The sequence below is a fragment of the Lynx canadensis genome, chromosome E2 (assembly GCF_007474595.2).
Source record: "Lynx canadensis isolate LIC74 chromosome E2, mLynCan4.pri.v2, whole genome shotgun sequence".
In the NCBI taxonomy this organism is placed as follows: domain Eukaryota; kingdom Metazoa; phylum Chordata; class Mammalia; order Carnivora; family Felidae; genus Lynx; species Lynx canadensis.
The window spans coordinates 57,454,714-57,474,301 of NC_044317.1; the positions used below are offsets into that span (position 1 = coordinate 57,454,714).

The 19,588-nt window shown below is 48.4% G+C and overlaps 1 protein-coding gene across 8 annotated transcripts; it reads left to right on the forward strand.

Moving 5' to 3' along the window:
• The first annotated feature begins 553 nt into the window (after positions 1 to 553).
• Positions 554 to 14,643, forward strand: ZNF331 (zinc finger protein 331). Of its 8 annotated transcripts, XM_032591386.1 has the most exons (7): positions 554 to 700; positions 1,674 to 1,739; positions 2,606 to 2,725; positions 3,374 to 3,473; positions 8,533 to 8,580; positions 9,771 to 9,897; positions 12,804 to 14,643. In XM_032591386.1, the coding sequence occupies exons 5-7, from the start codon at positions 8,572 to 8,574 to the stop codon at positions 14,138 to 14,140; spliced, it is 1,473 nt and encodes a 490-aa protein (XP_032447277.1). In that variant the 5' UTR covers positions 554 to 700; positions 1,674 to 1,739; positions 2,606 to 2,725; positions 3,374 to 3,473; positions 8,533 to 8,571; the 3' UTR covers positions 14,141 to 14,643. The 8 variants fall into 8 exon arrangements, with proteins under 8 accessions (XP_032447277.1, XP_030154167.1, XP_030154165.1 ...); XM_030298307.1 differs by having other exon boundaries at positions 1,674 to 2,719; XM_030298305.1 differs by having other exon boundaries at positions 2,606 to 3,473.
• Positions 14,644 to 19,588: the final 4,945 nt, after the last annotated feature.

Sequence of the window (19,588 nt, forward strand, 5' to 3'; positions counted from 1 at the left end):
AGTAACATCATCATCATTCAAGGTAGTTTTTAAAACAATTGATTCGGTTACAAAGTGGTGATTAAAGAGGCAAACGTGCTGCTTTTACGATGGGACCAATACTAGAGTGGAACCACATAGTCCCACTGCATAAGGAAAGAAATGTCCCAGTTAACGGCTGTATAAGGAACGTCAGCATTAGGGGGAAAAAACGTTGTTTTGGGCTTTTTGTTTTTGTTTTTCATAAGTCAAATAATGGTCTGAGAGAAAAGTCTCAATTACTCTTAAAATCAACCCCTTGGCAACGAGCGACATCACACAGACGACGAGCCATCCTTACGTAGAGGCCGAAATGCACGCTGGGAGCGCCGCCCCCCCCCCCCCCCCCCCCCATCCTTCCGCGAGTCCTTCCCCTGAACGACATTTCCCAGAAGTCTGTGAGGCACAGCGCTTCGGGCCGCGCAGAGTTGCATGCCGGGGAAGTGGGCCGCCGCGCTTCAAGCTCCGCGTATTCCCGGGCTGCTGGACTACATTTCCCAGAGGCCCGGTGCACCGCCCCCTCTCTGAAGTCGGAACGCGGCGACGTGCCTGCTGGGAGAGGCTCGCTAGGTCTAGCATCGTCTCTGCTTCGCATCCCGCAGACGCGGTTCGGAGTTAACCTCGCGCCTTGCGCCCCCTCGCGCCCCCTCCCGACTTCCAGTGGGTCGTGGGGCCCCGAGCGGTGAGTGGGTGGCCTCCCGGGAGAGGAGCGGCGCGGGGGACGGCGTGGGAGGGCGGTGGGGAAGGCATCCCGGGCGCGGAGGCCCGACGCGGAGCCTGGGCCTGCGGGAGCTGCTGCGGGGAGAAGTGCGGGAGCGTCGGGGGGGGGGTGCCAGGGGCCGGGTCCCCGGGGCCGCGGTGCGCGCGGGGGGGGCAGGCCCCAGCTCGGAGGCTGTGACGCACTTCGCGGGAGGCGGGGGGGGGGGCGGCGGCGGGACCGCGATTGCGCGACTGGGCTCCGCAGGGGTGGAGGGGCCCGGCTGGAGCTGCGTGCCTGTCACGGGTGCTTTCGCGCCACGGCGGGGGCGGCAGGGGGTCGGATGGGCCACCGTGCCTGTCACGGGTGCCTTCGTGCGGCGGGTAGCAGGGAGGCGGAGGGGCGGGTCTGGAGTGTTACGGTGCCTTCGCGCAGCCGCGGGGGTGGCGGGGCCAAGGTGCGTGTCGTGACGGCATGTGCGGTGGCGAGGCTGGGATTAGTAGGGGACAGTGCAACCTGTAGCTTTGCTGTCGCTGCTCCAACCGGAGCACGTTCCAACCCGGGGTGGAGGGGGGAGGAAGGGGAGTGGTCACAGAGGGAGATGAGAGCCCGAACCCTGCCGCGAAAGTGACCGACAGGAAGGGCGCAGACGTAGCATGAGATGACTGTTTTAGAACGAAGTATTGACTTTACGGGCTACCACAGTAACAGGACCGAAGGGCCTCGGGAATGAGATTCCTTCTTTGGAGGGGAGAGGTCCCTGACTTGGGAGATGGGGCTGCTTCATATGTCAGAACCCCAGTTACTCCAGCCTGGTCCCCGGGAATCTCCGAAATACTCAGATCCCAGTTCCCTCTCATTCCTGATTGGTTTTAGATAGGATGTGTGGGCTTGGAGGGTGTTTCCTGCTAAGTTTGTGCTCCAGAAAGGCCCTAGTGTCTCCTTCTCTTTCCCCCAGGCCAGCGGTCGTCCAGAAAAAGCATCCTGAGGAGGAAGACGGCTTGTTACACACCTTAAAGTCAAGGTTCAGATGAGTTACCCTTTTTATTCTGTCAATGACTTGTGCTTTTAGGACTTCAGAATATCTGCTTTCCTTGGCCTGAAATGTTCTCCCTGATGGGGACTTAACCTCAGTCATTCTTGCCCAAGAGGTGTGATGGGGGTCAGGCAGGTGTATGCACACAACACAGAACAGAGGACTGCAGTGGAGAGGTTCCCTGTGGTGCTTTATTTTAGAGGGTGCTTTGGTCAGGACGATCTGACTTGTAAGGTGGAATCAAGCACTAGACTTCGTCGGTCTTTAACCACAGGCCTGACTTCCAGAGCAAAATAAGAACAGAGAAGTTTTGAGGGTTTGGGCCAGCGAATGAGAAAGTTACCAGCTTTGTGATGCTCTTAAAAGTGGGGCTTGAACAAAGGTCTTTTCATCAAAGGCAGGGACTTTTTTTCCAGGAAGCAATAAGTCGAGATTTGTTGTATTATCCCCATCTTTTTGGGGGTCTGGACAGCCTCCGTTTGTTTTCCTGGGTTTCACTTGCCTCTCTGTCTTAACTGTAAGAAGCAACGTAGTTTGACGTTGTGTGTGAGTTCTGGGTCTAGAGCAGGGTTTCACAGACGTTTTCCGTGAAAGGTCACATATTAAATAGTTCATGTTTTGCGGGCTACAGGTTGCATATTCTCCATGTTAATTTTTAAAATGGTTTGAGATTTGCAGAAAAATTGCAAAGATAGTATGAGAATGCCCAGGTCTCCCCCACCATTAACAACGTACGTTAGGGTGGGATATTAATTCACAGTTGATGAGCCAGGTTTGATATGTTATCATTAACTGAAATCTGTGCTTTATTCAGATTTCCTTAGTTTTTACGTAATGTTCTTCATCTGTTCCAGGATGCCATCCAGGAGATCCCATTACATTTCACTGTCATGTGCCCTTAAGCTCCTCTTGGCTGAGACAGTTTCTCAGACTTCCCTTGTTTCTGATGACCTTGACGGTTTTGAGAGGTACAGGTACTTGGTAGGATGCCCCTCTCTCGGAACCTGATGCTTTTCTCATGATTGGACTGGGTGTATGGTTTTGGGGGTGGAAGATCACATTGCTTTCATCTTGTCATGGCAAGAATACATCACGATTTATGATGGCTGAGTTTGAACTTGATCATCTGGTTGAGGTAGTTTGTCAGTTTTCTCCACTGTGAAGTTGTTCCTTTGTTTCCAAAGACCTTGTCTCCCTAAGTGACAGCCTTGTGTTTCAGGACCCCAGTTACTGGATCCCAGTGACTCTGACCCTGCCTGAGTGGTCAGGTCTTTCTCTCTTATCACCCCCTCACTTACTTGTAAGGACCCTTGCATTACGTTGGGCCCACCTGGCAAAATTCAGGGTACCTCCCTGTGTTGAGGTCAGGTGAGGAGCAACTCCCAAGTCCACCTGGGCCCTAGCTCCCCTCTGCTCTGTAATGTAACATATTCACGGGCTCCAGGGCAAGGATGTGGATGGACATCTTGGGGAGACCGTTTTCCTGCCTGTCACAGGCCTGTCCACCCAGCGTTCCCCTGATGACTGCAATATACCCACTCCCCCATGATTATGGTCTTTCTCTTTGTTGATTTTTTTTTTAATTTGGGACTCTTATGTTTCTTATCATGGGATTAATTCAGGCCTGCCGCAAAAGCTTCAGTTCCCTAAGGAGCCCGTAAAGAAGAAACTCGAAATTACCCATAACTGTACCATCCAGAGCTAATTGCTGTTGATTTTTTGGTATGTATGTGCCCAGCCCTTCCCTCCCTGTCTGTGCATACATGTGTGGTTTTTGTCCTCAGAGTCCTGGATCCTGCTAAGTGATAACGTAAGTGAGCCATAGACTCTCCAGATGTTAGTTTATAGAGGCGTCCAAGTCAGCCGTGGGTCCCATTGTACCTGTGTGCATGTGGAGAGAAGTGTTCCAGTGATCCTCATCTTGCTTAGGAAAAAAAATCTCTCACATATTTACACCTTCAAGGATTAGAAAGGCATCATTTAAAATTAATTCCATGAACAAATTATCAACACAGACAGGCTTTCAAAATTAGATTTTGTAAGATTTGAATTTTCCTTTCACAGAACGTGACTATAAGTACTGACTTACTACAGATACGAGCTGTACTCTAACATTTGCACGGGCAGATACGTGAGAAAGGTGTAAGGTGGCAGAAATCTCCCCTGACAATGGAGTAGGAGGTCCAGCCGCGTGCTGTCAGTTTGACACCTTCTCAGGTTAGATTCTGAGCCGGATTTTCCATGCAGACTCCGGTCTGTCCCTCATGTTCTCCTTGTGTGTCTCAGAATGTTTTTTTGCTGATGATTTAAAAGAATTTCATTTCCCAAGAGGCTCGGAAAATTGTTAGCATGGATTATATAGAAACAGGTTTGAGAAGCACCTTTCAGTAGAAGAAAGGAAAAGGCACGCTTGAGTTCCTTTCATAAAAACAGTGTGATGTGACTGATTTTCAATCATAGCTGCTAACTGGTATTAAGTAACTGTTAATATTATTGTGTTTTATATAGATTATCTTAATAGTTGCTGCAGTCCTACCTGCCCGATACTGTTTTTACCCCCGTCTTACCCATGGGGGAACAGACAGTGGGAGGTTAGCAACTGTCAGAGCTCAGATTCACATCCTAAAAGACCACAGGGCCTTAGTCTTAATTTCACCAAGACCTCTTCTCCCAGATTACACATATTTATTAAACCTGTTTTCTTCACTTAGTAACTTACCTTAATTTTTTTTCTTAAGGAATATAAGTCAGTATCATTGTTAGTAAATGTATTATATGCCATTATAACAGACCATAATTTATTTCATCTGTCCTCTACCATGAGCTATTTCTATTTCTTTCTTTTATTTTTTTTTCCATCTTTTAAAACAATTCTCTGGAAAATCTGAATAAAATTGATGGATTACATCCGTATCAATGTCCTGATTGTTACATTGTCCTGTAGTTTTGTGATGTGTTACCATTGGGGTCAGCTGGGTAAAGGGTACACAGGTTCCCTCTGTATTATTTCTTGCAACTGCATGTGAGTCGACAATTATCTCAAAACATTTCTAAAGCTGTCCCATTTTTAAAAAGTCCTCAACATTCTTGTACACATATTTGTACACCTCTTTCTGTTTCCTTGGGATAAGTGTTCCCAAAAGAGGAATTTTGCATCAAACTCCTATCTTTGTTAAGTGCCTACAAGGGGCCTGACCCTGTGGTGTGAGCACTGGGAACGAGCGATGACTGAGCACATCATTACCTGCACGTTGCCCATAACCCGGCCCGAAAGGGAGACTGAATGGAAGCCCTGGGCAGCCTGCAGTCAGGGTCTGTGGAGACTCGTAGGTGACATGCTCCGAAAGGTGCTGGGAAGGAGAGAATCATTCTCACGGTTGTCAGGTCATGACCAGATAACTGAATGCATGGGCTGTGTGTGGAGTAAAATGGAATTTGCTACCCGAGTTTTAGACCTTACAGGTCGTCTGTAATGACGTCTGATGCAAAGTGAAGACTGACAGGGTCAGGTGGTTTAGCATTTGTGCACAGGACACCGTGGCTGGAAGGCCAAGTTCAGAAGTCCAGTTCAGCCTTCCAGTGAGACAGCTGTCAATGTCTGCAGAGCACCCCTTGGAATTCTGGTCCTGTTTCTAGTCGGTGCCCCAGCATGTGTGGGCATGGGGATGCACCAAAGAGCTGGTTTACGTATTAGGAAGTGAAAGGAAATAAAAGTCAATGCGTAAAATAATGCAAAGATCATGTATTCTGAGCTTTTTTTCCCACCATGTCAAAAAGAGACTTTAAAAAAGAAGTTTCTCTGTTGTTTGAGAGTCCAACGGCCATTTAATGAATTTTTTTTAATTTTTTAAAGTTTGTTTATTTTTGAGAGAGAGTGTGAGCAGGGGAGGGGAGGAGAGAGAGGGAGACACAGAATCTGAAGCAGGCTTCAGGCTCTGAGCTGTCAATACAGAGCCCTGTGTGGGGCTCGAACCCACGAACCACACAAGTTCATAACCTGAGCTGAAGTCGGACACTTAACCGACTGTGCCACCCAGGTGCCCTGCCATTTAATGAACTTAAAAGAAACGCACACATGTATATACATCCAACCAACACCTGCTGTTACACACCAAGTGAGGTGTACTTAAGAAAATCAAGATCATGGGGCGCCCGGGTGGTTCAGTTGGTTAAGTGTCCGACTTCAGCTCAGGTCATAATCTCACGGTTTGTGGGTTTGAGCCCTGCATCGGGCTTTGTGCTGACAGCTCAGAGCCTGGAGGCTGCTTCGGATTCTGTGTCTCCCTCTCTCTCTCTACCCCTCCTGCTCACGCTCTTGTGTCTCTCTCAAAAATAACCAAACGTTAAGAAAAGAAGGAGAAAATCAAGATCAGACGGGTTTCAGGTCACCAGGACCACCAGTAGGTTCTGTGGTTCTGAGTGGGCTCACAGGATTCAACAGTCAGTCCTGCTTGTGGCCAGGGTTTATCCGGTGACAGGGCACACAGCACAGTCAGCCGAGGGACAGGCACATGGGACAATGTCGGGAGGAATCCAGGCACACCCTTCCAAGAGCGCCTTCCCAGTGCAGTGACCCAGGACATGCTTAATCCCCCAGCTTGAGTGACAGCAGCACATGTGAAGTGTCGTCCACCAGAAAAGCTCATCAGGGCCCAGTCACAGAGGCACCGTCTGCCTGGTACATCCCAGAATTGCAGACCCCCAGAGGAAAGCAAGGGTTCCGTATAAACCACATGGTTTCTACATTTTAAGAGCAGTGAGCCGCCTTGTCAGGGAGTGGCGGGGACCCTCCGGAAGTCCAGCCAAGGGCCAAGAAATTTCAAACCTGCTCCATTAGCTCTTTTCTGCATAAGGGATGCATAACTTTCCGGGCTTTTTCTTTCTGTTTCTCTGTGTTTCCTGTTTCTATTGATGTGTTACGGTTATTCTGTGTCTGTGTGTATCTGTATACGCATACATATGTTCATATATAAAATACTGCAACTGTATTATTCTGTTTTGGTAGACTGATTTTTCTGCTGCCAATATCTCCGAAGTAGTCCTGTCTTTTAAGGATTTCTCCCAACTTAGCATTTCATGAACATTTACTCTTTTACATCGTACTCGATGCAGTCAGCTTTTCTGGACTCAGTGCTGAACGTGGTGGCCTTTCCTTCACTGTATCCACCTGTCGTGTCTTGACCAACCTCACCCCATCTAGAGGCCAGAACAGATTTGAGGGCACGGGATCCACACAGGGTTACCTTCAGCCCTGACACCAACCCAAGTTCAGGACTTTCCCGAAATGACTTTCAGGTTCAATAAATCAGGACTGGAAGCATTCCTAGGATTCACTGAGAACTGTCTCATAGTTACAGTTAATTACAGGGGAAGGATGCAGATTAACAAGCTTCCAGTGTCCAGTGTCCTCTCCCCATGGAGTTAGGACTGGATTCCCTGTCACAGGGACGTAGGACAGTATGCATAGAGTATTGCCAAACACCCAGAGTTTTCACAGGCCTGGTTGGTTGACTGAATGATTGATCATCCAGGCATGATTGACTAATTGTCTCCATGCTAATCTCATTATCAGATCATGACCCAAAGCACCCACCCCGAATATCCTGGGTTGGCCTTTCTTGTGTAGCCAGTTCCTGCCCTAAGACTAGTTGGGTATAACCAGAGGCACCAAAACAAAGACACTCTCATCAGGTGTGATGTAGGTCACCTCTTGGAAGTTGAGGGCAGGGGTACCTGGGTGGCTCAGTAGGTTGAGCACCCGACTCTTAATTTCACTCAGGTCATGATCCCAGGGTCGTGGGATCGAGCCCTGAGTTGGGCTCTGTGATGAGCATTGAGCTTGCTTAAGATACTTTCTCTCACTCTGCCCCCCTCCCCAGCTCTTGTCCTCTCTCACTGTTTAAAAAAAAAAAAAAAAAAAGTTGAGAGCAAAAGAGAAAGAAGAATGAGAGCTTGCCATTTGCAACAAAATAGATGCACCTAAAGAGTTTTAAGTGAAGTAAGAGAAAGATAAATATCATATGATTTCACTTATATGTGGAATCTAAATAAAACAAATGAACAAACTAAGACAGAAACAAACCCATAAATGCAGAACACCAACAAGCATGGTTGCTGGAAGGGACGGGGGGGGGGGGGGGTGGGTGGGCAGGTACAGGCCTCCAGCCCTGGAGAGAGTCACAGGGATGAGAGGGACAGCATAGGGAACACAGCGGCATTGTAACAAGTGTAACAGGGCCGCTACACTTGTGTGCACAGCGTGAGATACAGACTTGCGTATTCCTGACACTAACACGACACTGTCCGTGCGCTGCAGTTGAAAAAATGATGTTGAGGGCCGCCTGGCTGTCTCAGTCATTGGAGCGTGCGACTCTTGATCTGGGGGTCGTTGAGTTCATACCCACGCTGTGGGTAGAGATTACTTAAAAAAATAAAAATTTAAAAAGTAAAAGAGTTATCTTGAGAAATGACAGCTGAGAGTAGGTCTGACTTCAAGGCAAAACCATAACTACAAGCCGCTCTAATGTGTGTGTGCAGCTGGGTTTCTGGGGGTTTCGGGGAGAGCGATTTCCCTTTTTGCGCAGACTCCTCTGTATCCTCTCCGGATGTGTCATGTTGATATGTGCATATTGTGGGAGAGGAATGCGGGGGCGGGGCTTGGAAACAAAGAGGAGCAGGAAGGTTGTATGTCGGCATTTGGGGACCAAGGTGCACTTGTTTTAATGCCTCTTTTTTTCTCGTATATCTCTGGCTTCTCTGGATTTTGTGTCTTTGGTAAAAGAAACCCCAAGAGGACTGATCAGTTCTTGATTCTAAAACTATGGCCCACGTAAGTATGTTTTTCTCTCTCCTTCTTGAAATGTGATGTTTAGGTCCTGTGGATATTTTTATGAGTTATCCTGAAGCCTCCTGCCTGACTGAGGCCCCTGTAATTGCCCCCCCACCACCACCTCGGGTCTTCTGTTCTGGTGAACGACAATGCCATACAGCCCTGTGCCCCCGCATGGCTAATGGTCACTTCACCCCCAAGCTAGTGATTTCACTGTCTCCTGTGTGCTCACGTTTTTGTCAGGAGTAACGGGGGAGCAGCGGAAGAGGAAAGTCCCTTGAGAGAAATACCTGGGCCACGTCTGTGGTTTGAGGAGTTGGAGGTGGTGGTCCCATGTGACCACATGCAAAAACTAAAATTCTCCCCGTTCTCCACTGGTCTTTTTTCAGGCCGAGAAAAGGGAACGTTCACGTTGTCTGGTCAGTGTCAGTGTGCGGTGAGAGCTCGAGCTCCAGGAGGCTTTTGGAGTCGGATAGGGCTGTGCTTAGGGCCTGAGGGGCCGTGGTGTTACCAGGGGACCCAGGAGATGCATTGTGTTGTCGAGGAAACCTGCCAGACCCACACTCCCATCCACATGAATCTGCACCAGTATCCTAAGTCAGGAACGGGGAAAAGGCAGGGGTGGTGGGTGGCGAGGGGTAAGAAGGTCACCCAGTACAGAAGTCCCGGATGATCATCTACTCCCAGAATTGGGGAAAACCCCGGTTGTCTGGTTATACCTAGGTGTACAGCTGTAGTAAATTTAATCTGTTCCCACCAGAGAATAAGAAAATGCTGCTCATTACGTAGGAAGACTGCTTAAAGTCTTGGCAAATGATGAGCATGAGGCTTGAGAACATTCCGACACATGAGCTCTAGTTTCGAAGGTAAAAGAGCTCACATTTCGGAGACAAAACCCTAGGCATTTTCCTTCCCTTGGAGGATGGAAAGGGTGCCCCAGGAATCCACAGTTGCTGAGATATTATGGGGCAGGCACTCAGGAGGAGCCCCAGGATTGACAGGTTGGAGTAAGGAGGCATCCCACAGGCCGTGGGTTTTCTCTTCAGTCGCCCGGCCCTGCTGCGGTCACAGCCCCCACCGCGTCCTGTCCGTGTCCAGCCCGACCCAGCACAGAGCCCTTTCTGGCCTGTCTTTCATCTTGAGCCTGTGCTCCCTCATCTCATCAGGGACGTGTGGGTTTGTGTTCTCAGGGTCTGGTGACGTTCTCAGATGTAGCCATCGACTTCTCGCAGGAGGAGTGGGCGTGCCTGGACTCCTCGCAGAGGGACCTGTACTGGGACGTGATGCTGGAGAACTACAGCAACCTGGTGTCCCTGGGTGAGCCGCCTGCCCCCCGGAGCGTCGGGACTGCCTTCCAAGGACCTAGCCGACTTCCTTCTTCCCCTTCCCAAGGAGTGTCCTGAGCTCAGCCGCATCTAAAATGGGCGTCATGCGCCCTCGTCTGCTCTGTCAGCGATCGTCCCACCTTTGGGGCATCCTGTCCTTAGTGACCAAAGCGAATTTAGATTCTGGAATATTTATTTCACAGCCATCTTCATATTAGGGTAGTATGTTACCGCCCAAACCACTGTGGATGGACTGTGCTACTCGGGGGACCCACCTCCTGGGAAAACCGCTCCGCACAGCAACTTCATCTTCCTGGTAAACCAGCGTCTGACATACAGGCAGACCGAGTGAACAACATTCCTGTAAAACCAAAGCGAGCACTTTCCATTTGCTGCACGTTGTTACCTGCAGTGAGGCTGAAAGTTCCCATTCCTGAGTCCTGAGTTAAACATTGGATGACCGTGTCCTGTAAACGTTTCAGGACATGTCTTGTTTTCCTCTTGGAAAACAGTAGCCATAGTGTTAGTGGCTGATACTGTGCCCACTGTGTACCCGTGTACCCGGCATTGTTGTGAGCACTGTGTGTACAAACACTTCATCTCGCCCCCACCAGCTTATGGTGTCGGGACGACTTCATCTCGTCCCCACCAGCTTATGGTGTCGGCACGATTGCCGTGTCTGATCTGTAGGCGAGAATACTTGGGCATAGGTTGACTAGGTCAGACAGGGAGGCAGAAGCAAGAATCGAACCCTAGAGTTGTGGCCCGGGTCCACACTGTCACCCCCCCCTGTTGTACTTGCCTCCAGGGGTAAGGCCCCTGGGAGTTTAAAATAAGACCTTCCTGTCTGGCTGCCTGTTTGTTCTTTGATCCTTTCTCTGTTCTGAAGTCTGACCACTTTGACTTGCAGCTTGTCAGAAATTTCACGAGGTCTCCATCAAAACATTTTTGAGCTTATGATTTGTTTCTTAAGTCCCACATCATGTGCCTTTCTTTTTTCGGAAGCGGGGCCTTTCATTTCTAAGCCAGATGTGACTTGCTGCTTTTGGGAGCCTGGGTTGAGAGGGGGGTGTGCGTGCAGAGGACAGTGACAGCCGGTCCGCCTGGGATGTGCCATCGAGGCAGCGAGCAGGTGTGCCCCTGGGCATTTGGGAAGCTCGCTGCAAAGGCCCAAGGCCTGTGGGGAAGAAGTCACCACCAGGAACCTGATCTCCACCCCATCCCCCTCTACCCATTCTCCTCTACTTCACCCCACTTCTCGTGTCGTGGATGCTGCTGGTCTGCGGACCAGCCTCCAGTAGCCGGGGTGTAGACGGCGTGATCCCATGCCCTTTGTCGTTCGTGCAAGTTGGCTGGATTCCTAGCTTTGAGGGCTTTTCTCCTTCTCCTTTTGTCTAATTTTCACTAATACCTCTTCCCGGGTGTGGTTATGTTCTAACATCACAAGACGTTGTCTGGTTATGGCTCTTTTTGTGCCTTTAGCTGTCACTGACACTCGGTGCCTAGACCCACTTTTGCAGAGGGATTCTAAATGGTGATCTTCTAGGGACACCTGCGTGGCTCAGTCGGTTAAGCGTCCGACTCTTGGTTTTGGCTCAGGTCATGATCTCGCGGTTCGTGAGTTCGAGCCCCACGTCAGGCTTTGCATTGGTGGTGAGGGGCCTGCTTGGGATATTCTCTCTCTCTCTCTCTCTCTCTCTCTCTCTCTCTCTCTCTTCTCTCTCTCCTCTCTCTGCCCCTCCCCCACTCACGCTGTCTGTCTCTCTCAAAATGAGCTTTAAAAAATACATTTTAGGGATGCCTGGGTGGCTCGGTCGGTTAAGTGTCCGACTTTGGCTCAGGTCATGATCTCACGGTCTGTGAGTTCGAGCCCCGTGTCGGGCTCTGTGCTGACAGCTCAGAGCCTGGATCCTGTTTCGGATTCTGTGTCTCCCTCTCTCTCTGCCCCTCCCCTGTTCATGCTCTGTCTCTCCCTGTCTCAAAAATAAATAAACGTTAAAAAAAAACTTTTTTTTTTAAATAAAAAAATAAAAAATACATTTAAAAAAATGGTGATCTTTTATCACCACTTCTTTGTTTGTTCACTGCACTATTTTAAAGAGAAACTGTTCCATCTACTACTTGGTTATGTAATGACACCGTTTGTACCTGATAAAGATTGTTCTTTAAAGAAAAAATTACCAGTTCCTACAGTAAAGGGCTGCTTTGTTAGCATGCTCCCAGTTGATCATTTAACACTTTGTAGCATCGTTGTGACCTCAGGAAGTTGAACATGTTCAGGATTTTGCAGCCCCTTGGAGTTAACGTCGCACAGATGGTCAGATCCTCCTGAACATTCCTTTATACGCGTTTACCAGGTTTCTTACAGTGAATCCTACACATTGTCTCTTTTATTGCCTTCGATGTTGGGTCTTTATGTCCAGAACTACTTTTCATTATATGACTGACACTACATAATTTCAGAATATTTTATACCCAGCTACCCAACTGTACATTCTTGTTTTTTACATTAGTGGTGTATTTGACTTTCCTGCATTTTCCAGGTATGTCATTACATTATCTGCAGATTTGTTCTTTATCATCTTTATTTTTGAGATCTGCCCCTCCGATTTCTTTCTGCTTAATTGCATCAGCTCATAGGAAATAGTGGGGCGTCTAACAGACAGTTCCTTTTTCTTGTCTGACTTTAGCAGGAATGTGTGCATCTCCAGTGTTTCCTCATTAAGTATTATGGTCCCAGGAGTGGACTCTATATTCTAACAAGAGCCCTTAGGGGATTCATGTTTGTTCTCCTAGAGAAGTTTTATTTCTCTTAGACAAGGTTTTTGGTTTGTGGTTAGTTTTGTGTTTTCATTCTCCTTAGAAGGAAATAAATATGTTTATTTTTTTTTCCCCCAGATTTGGAGTCACCATATGGGACCAAGAGTTTACCTACAGAAAAGGGCATTTACGAAATAAATTTATCCAGATGGAACTCAAATGGAAAAAGTAAATCCCTGGGCCTTAACTGGATGTGTGAAGGTGAGTTTGAAAGATCACAGGGCCCTCAGCAGGGCTGTTTGAATCAAGTGATAACCAACCATGAGAAAACGCCCACTTGTAGAGAAAATACCTCTGGTAGACCACACCAGAGACCTCATGCTAGGGAGAATTCCTATGAATGTAAGGAATGCGGGAAGGCCTTTAGTCGTGGCTACCAGCTCACTCAGCATCAGAAAATTCACACGGGGGAGAAACCCTACGAATGTAAAGAATGCAAAAAGGCCTTTCGTTGGGGCAATCAACTCACGCAACACCAGAAAATCCACACAGGGGAGAAACCCTATGAATGTAAGGACTGCGGGAAGGCCTTCCGCTGGGGCTCGAGCCTGGTCATTCATAAGAGGATCCACACGGGTGAGAAGCCCTACGAGTGTAAGGACTGCGGGAAGGCCTTTAGACGTGGTGACGAGCTCACCCAGCATCAGAGGTTTCACACGGGGGAGAAGGACTACGAGTGCAAAGACTGCGGGAAGACCTTCAGCCGTGTGTATAAACTGATCCAGCACAAGCGAATTCACAGCGGCGAGAAGCCCTACGAGTGTAAGGACTGTGGGAAGGCCTTCATCTGCGGCTCGAGCCTCGTCCAGCACAAGAGGATCCACACTGGCGAGAAGCCCTACGAGTGCCAGGAGTGCGGGAAGGCCTTCACGCGAGTCAACTACCTCACTCAGCATCAGAAGATCCACACCGGTGAGAAACCACATGAGTGCAAGGAGTGCGGGAAGGCCTTCCGCTGGGGCTCGAGCCTCGTGAAGCACGAGAGGATTCACACGGGTGAGAAGCCTTACAAGTGCACAGAATGTGGGAAGGCCTTTAACTGTGGCTACCACCTCACGCAGCACGAGCGGATCCACACGGGCGAGACGCCTTACAAATGTAGGGAGTGCGGGAAGGCCTTCATCTACGGGTCGAGCCTTGTGAAACATGAGAGGATTCACACAGGGGAGAAGCCCTACGAATGTAAAGAGTGCGGGAAGGCCTTCAGTCACGGCCATCAGCTTACGCAGCATCAGAAGATTCACACGGGTGAGAAGCCCTTTGAAGATAAGGAGTGTGGGAAGGGGTGTCACCATGTGAACCATCTTCGAGAACATGAGAGAATTCACACTGCTGGAAAACCTCTTGAACACAAAGAACATGCAGAAACTTCCATCCCACATTCCTTCCTTCCACAACACAAGGAAAACCCATGATACGATTTAACACGAGAAAGCCTTCACCAGACACCCTTCTGCTCACAGGACCTCAGAGGAGTCATGCTTGAGGCAGATTTGGAGAATGGAGAAATCACTTTTTCTTAGTGATCACCGTATACCCTGTGTAGACTTTTTTTTTTTTTTTTTTTACTGAATTGGTTAGTGCAGTGAGTGGATAGAAGCCTCCTAGTACCACTCGATGTCTGTCTCATTTCAGACTTGTTCTGGGGAATAACTCTGCCAATGTAACATATGCGGGAGAGCCTCCCACCATGGTACACTCCCTCCCCATTATCGTCACCATCCCACTGCTTTACTCCCTGTGATTCACTGGGGAAGTGACCTGGTACCCCCTGTGCGTTATGTGTGGAATGGGGATAATTACACCTAATCCTGCTGTTGTGGTGACTGCGTCTGGTACTTGTAAACTCTTTGAAAGTGTATCTGGAATATCACATAAGCTCAATAAATATTAGCTGTTGTTGTTCTTACCATCATTACCATGGGCGTTGCTCTTAGTGAATTCTTACAGGAAGTCCCCCTTCCCTGTGGGTACAGCGGGTTTAGAAAAGACTCAGACTTCTAGAAGAAAATAACAGTAATCTAGAGATTACTGCCACGGCCTTGGGGTGGACAGCGTTTCTTGGTACACAAAAGATGCTCATTGTGAAATAAAAAGTTTACACGTTGGATCTTGTTGAAAGTTGTTCGTCAGGTGAAACCATGAAGCCAGCAAAAACAACAGGAAGAAGGCACTTCCTGTCCATGCACCTGGTAAAGGACTCACAGAAAACCAAATCCCCCAAGTCAGTAACAAATTGGTGGGAAAGGCAGGGAGGGAGACTTAAATAAGCGCTTGACAGAGATCATCAAATGGACGGTGAGCCAGTGAAATGGGTTCGACGTCTTTTCTCACCAAGGAAATAAGAAGTAACACTACCTGCAATTTCACTGGATCACTAGAATAGCTACCATTAGAATCACGTGTGAGCCTGGCACTTTGTTGGATCGTCACACGTGACCTGTTCCGGAAGGAATATGGGACCAGCACATGAGATCTTGGGGGTCCCACAGCAGGAGCAAAGAGGTGGTGCTCAAGGGGGGTGGCAAGTGGACTTACCCTGGGGGGAGGCACTGGGACCCTCCGTCCAGTCCTGGGACAATGAAGGGAGCAGTTAGAGTCAGGAGTCCTAGAGAGAAGGGAGAGGTCGTCTTGTGGAAAGGACCAGAGCCCACAGGAGTGAGTTTGAGAAGCTGGGGGAGGAATGGCTAGTGCTCAGACAGGTCCTGGGAGACTGAAGCCTTCAAGAGCTAGAAGACTTGAATGCCTGTGGGTCTGGCCTTGGCACGGGGTTGGGGGGGCGGGGGGTGGTAGTGTGGTTAGAGCACAGAGGAGCGTCCTACAAGGGCAACAGAGGATCCAGATTCTGGGGTCAACGTAGGGCTTAATGTTTGGTTTACCTCCCGGTTGGGGTGTAGTAGTCACAGAATACAGATGTCTGCAGACTGCAGGTGTGGGTGGGTGCTGTCTTGCATGAAGGGAAGTGGGGGCAGGGATAGGGCGAGGCCACCCAGGCACCCCCACAGTTTCAACTTCAGAAATCTTCAAACTCTGCTTTGGACTGTTTTCAAGAGTGTGGTCTCCCAGTGGTTGCCACCCTGGCATCAGAGTAGTTCTGACAAGTTCGTTCTTGCCACCCATGAAAGCATCAATGCATAATCCTTGCTTCAGGCTCAGTTTTTGGGAGAATAGGGTTTAAGGCATCTTGATGCAGCTCTGTCACATCACTACTCATTTGCTTCTGGTGTATATCCAAAACTGAAATTTCTACTGAAGGTTTCTTTTTTTAATTTTTAATGTTTATTTATTAGAGAGAGAGGGTAAGCAGGGGAGGAGCTGAGAGAGGGAGACACAGAATCCAAAGCAGGCTCCAGGCTTTGAGCTGTCAGCACAGAGACTGACATGGGGCTCACACTCGAACCGTAAGATCATGACCTGAGCTGAAGTCATACACTTAACCGACTGAGCCACCCAGGCACCCCTCTACTGAAGGTTTACTGACTTATCATCTGTGTTCTCCATCAGAGTGTGAGTTCTTGAATCCTGTGAACTTTCGCTTGCTTACCTCTGAATCCTGACCCTTTTTTTAAAAACAATTTTTTTTTCAACGTTTATTTATTTTTGGGACAGAGAGAGACAGAGCATGAACGGGGGAGGGGCAGAGAGAGGGAGACACAGAATCGGAAACAGGCTCCAGGCTCTGAGCCGTCAGCCCAGAGCCCGACGCGGGGCTCGAACTCACGGACCGCGAGATCGTGACCTGGCTGAAGTCGGACGCTTAACCGACTGCGCCACCCAGGCGCCCCTAAAAACAATTTTTTTTAGTGTTTGTTTATTTTTGAGAGAGAAAGAGAGCACAAGCAGGGGAGAGTTAGAGAGAAAAAGGGAAACACAGAAACTGAAGCAGGCTCCAGGCTCCGAGCAGTCAGCACAGAGCCTGACTCAGGGCCCAAAACCCATGGACTGTGAGATCATGACCTCAGCCGAAGTCAGATGCTTAACCAACTGAGCCACCCAGGTGCCCCTGAATCCTGACCCTTTTGAACAGTAGGCACCATGTACGTTGTAGGCAGTCAAGAAGTGTCTGTTGAACATCTGAATTTTATTGAGCCTCAATAACACATTAATCAATGATCCCCTTCTCAAATATATAAGCATAAGACACACTTTATCATTAAGGATATGTCTAAAGAGCTGTTGCAAGGATTCACAACATCTCGACAGGGGGTGGAATGATATAAAGTGCTGAAAGAAAAGGCTGCAAACCAAGAATTCTTTATCCGTCAAAACTGTCCTTTAAAAACTAGACAGAAGTGAGGACATTCCCAGATAAAAGACCAAGGAGTTGCTTGTTAACAGACCTGCCCTACAGGAAATGCCAAAGGAGCGCCTGGGGTGACTCGGTCAAGCATCTGACTTCTGTTCAGATCATGATCTCATGGTTCATGGGTTCTAGCCCCGCATCGGGCTCTATGCTGATAGCTTGGAGCCTGGAGCCTGCTTCAGATTCTGTGTCTCCCTCTCTCTCTGCCCCTCCCCCACTCATGTTCTGTATCTCAAAAATAAACATTAAGATTTTTGAAAGATGCTAAAGGGAGTCCTTCAGGTTGACATGAAATGGCACACGGCAGTAATTTGAAGGCATGTAAAGAAACCGTAACTACACAGGTAAATATTTGTAATCCCTCTGATTTCCTGCGTGATATAAAGGATAAATGCATCAGAAATGATGTCTGTGTTAATGGGCACAAAAGTAAACCTATAACTGACAGTGATAGGAGCATGGTGTCTCTGTTACTGAATCTAAGTTGGCATCAGCTCAAACTAGATTGTTACAAATTTAGAATGTCAGCTAAAATCCCCATTGTAACCATTAAGAAAATATCTTTATATACATAAAAAGAGGGGCTCCTGGATGGTTCAGTCGGTTAAGCGTCCGACTTCGGCTCAGGTCATGATCTCACAGTTCGTGGGTTCAAGCCCCACATCGGGCTCTGTGCTGACAGCGTGGAGTCTGTTTGGGAGTCTCTCTCCACCCTGTCCCCTACTCACTCTCTCTCTCTCTCTCTCTCTCTCTCTCAAAATAAACATTTAAAAATATTAAAAACACATGGGGCGCCTGGGTGGCGCAGTCGGTTAAGCGCCCGACTTCAGCCAGGTCACGATCTCGCGGTCCGTGAGTTCGAGCCCCGCGTCAGGCTCTGGGCTGATGGCTCGGAGCCTGGAGCCTGTTTCCGATTCTGTGTCTGTCTCTCTCTCTGCCCCTCCCCCGTTCATGCTCTGTCTCTCTCTGTCCCAAAAAAATAAATAAACGTTGAAAAAAAAAATTAAAAAAAAAAAATTAAAAACACAAAAAACAAAAAGGAAACTGGGGCGCCTGAGTGGCTCAGTTGGTTTAGCATCCTACTCTTGACTTTGGCTCAGGTCATGATCTCACAGCTCATGAGTTCGAGCCCCACGTCGGGCTCTGTGCTGACAGCTCAGAGCCTGGAGCCTGCTTTGGATTCTGTGTCTCCCTCTCTCTCTGCCCCTCCCCCACTTACACTCTGTCACTCTCTCTCAAAAAAAAAAAACACATTAAAACATTTTAAAAAAACCTCACCGTATTAACTTCGCTGTTCATTTTCTTGACTTCCATCCTCACAACAGTCATATTCTTCACTCTACTGCTTACCCCACAGACAGTCCTGTACTTGGCTCTTACCAACATCTTCAGCATCCACAATCTCAATTTCAAGTATTCCCTTCAGCACAGCGGTCTTCACTTTTAGTTCCACCCAAATGTACCCACGTATCCACCATTACTTCCCATGCCGCCCCGCCTCTGGCAATGCAATTCTCTTCAGTTCACAACTTTTCCTCACCAACCCTACCACGTAAGAGTATGACCGAAAATGTAAAGAAAAATGGTCACTTACACAAGCTGATAAGTCAACTATGCCTCAATAAAGCTGGTGGGAAAATAAAAATGATCAGTTCTCTTGTATATTATGAAATGATGTACCTCACCTGATACTACTCTCTTTCTTAGAGTCTCCATTGCCTGATGTTAAAACAGCTATGCCAGCTTCCTGTTACCACTTGCACAATGTGTCTATTCTCTTCCTTTTTTTTTTGTTTGTTTTTATTAAATTTTTTCTTAATGTTTATTTCACTCTGAGAGAGAGAGAGACAAAGTGCAGACAGGGGAGGGGCAGAGAGAGGGGGACACAGAATCTGAAGCAGGCTCCAGGCTCTGAGCTGTCAGCACAGAGCCCAACTCGGGGCTCAAACTCACGAACTGTGAGATCATGACCTGAGCCGAAGTCACTTAACCGACTGAACCACACAGGCAACCCTGATGTTTATTTTTGAGGAGAGAGAGCGCAAGCAGGGGAGGGGCAGAGAGAGAGAGGGACAGAGGATCTGAAGTGGGCTCTGTGCTGACAGTAGCTAGTCTGATATGGGGCTCAAACCCATGAACCGTGAGATCATGTGCTGAGCCAAAGTCAGATGCTCAACGAACTGAGCCGCCCAGGCACCCCTCTTCCCTTCCTTTTATTTCTAGTCTGTGCCCTAATATTTATTTATTTTTATTATTATTATTTTGAGAGAGAGAGAGGGTGAGCAGGGGAGGGACAGAGAGAGAGGGAGACGCAGAGTCTGAAACAGGGTCCAGGCTCTGAGCTGTCAGCACAGAGCACAAAGGGGGGGCTCGAACCCATGACCTCGAACCATGAGGTCATGACCTGAACCAAAATCGGACGCTTAACTACCTAGGTGCCCCTAAGAGCCTGTCACTCTTGATCACAGGGTTGTAGGTTGAAGCCTCACACTGGGTGGAGATTACTTAAAAAAAATAATTTTCTTTTTTAATGTTTAGGGAGAGAGAACAGGGGAGAGGG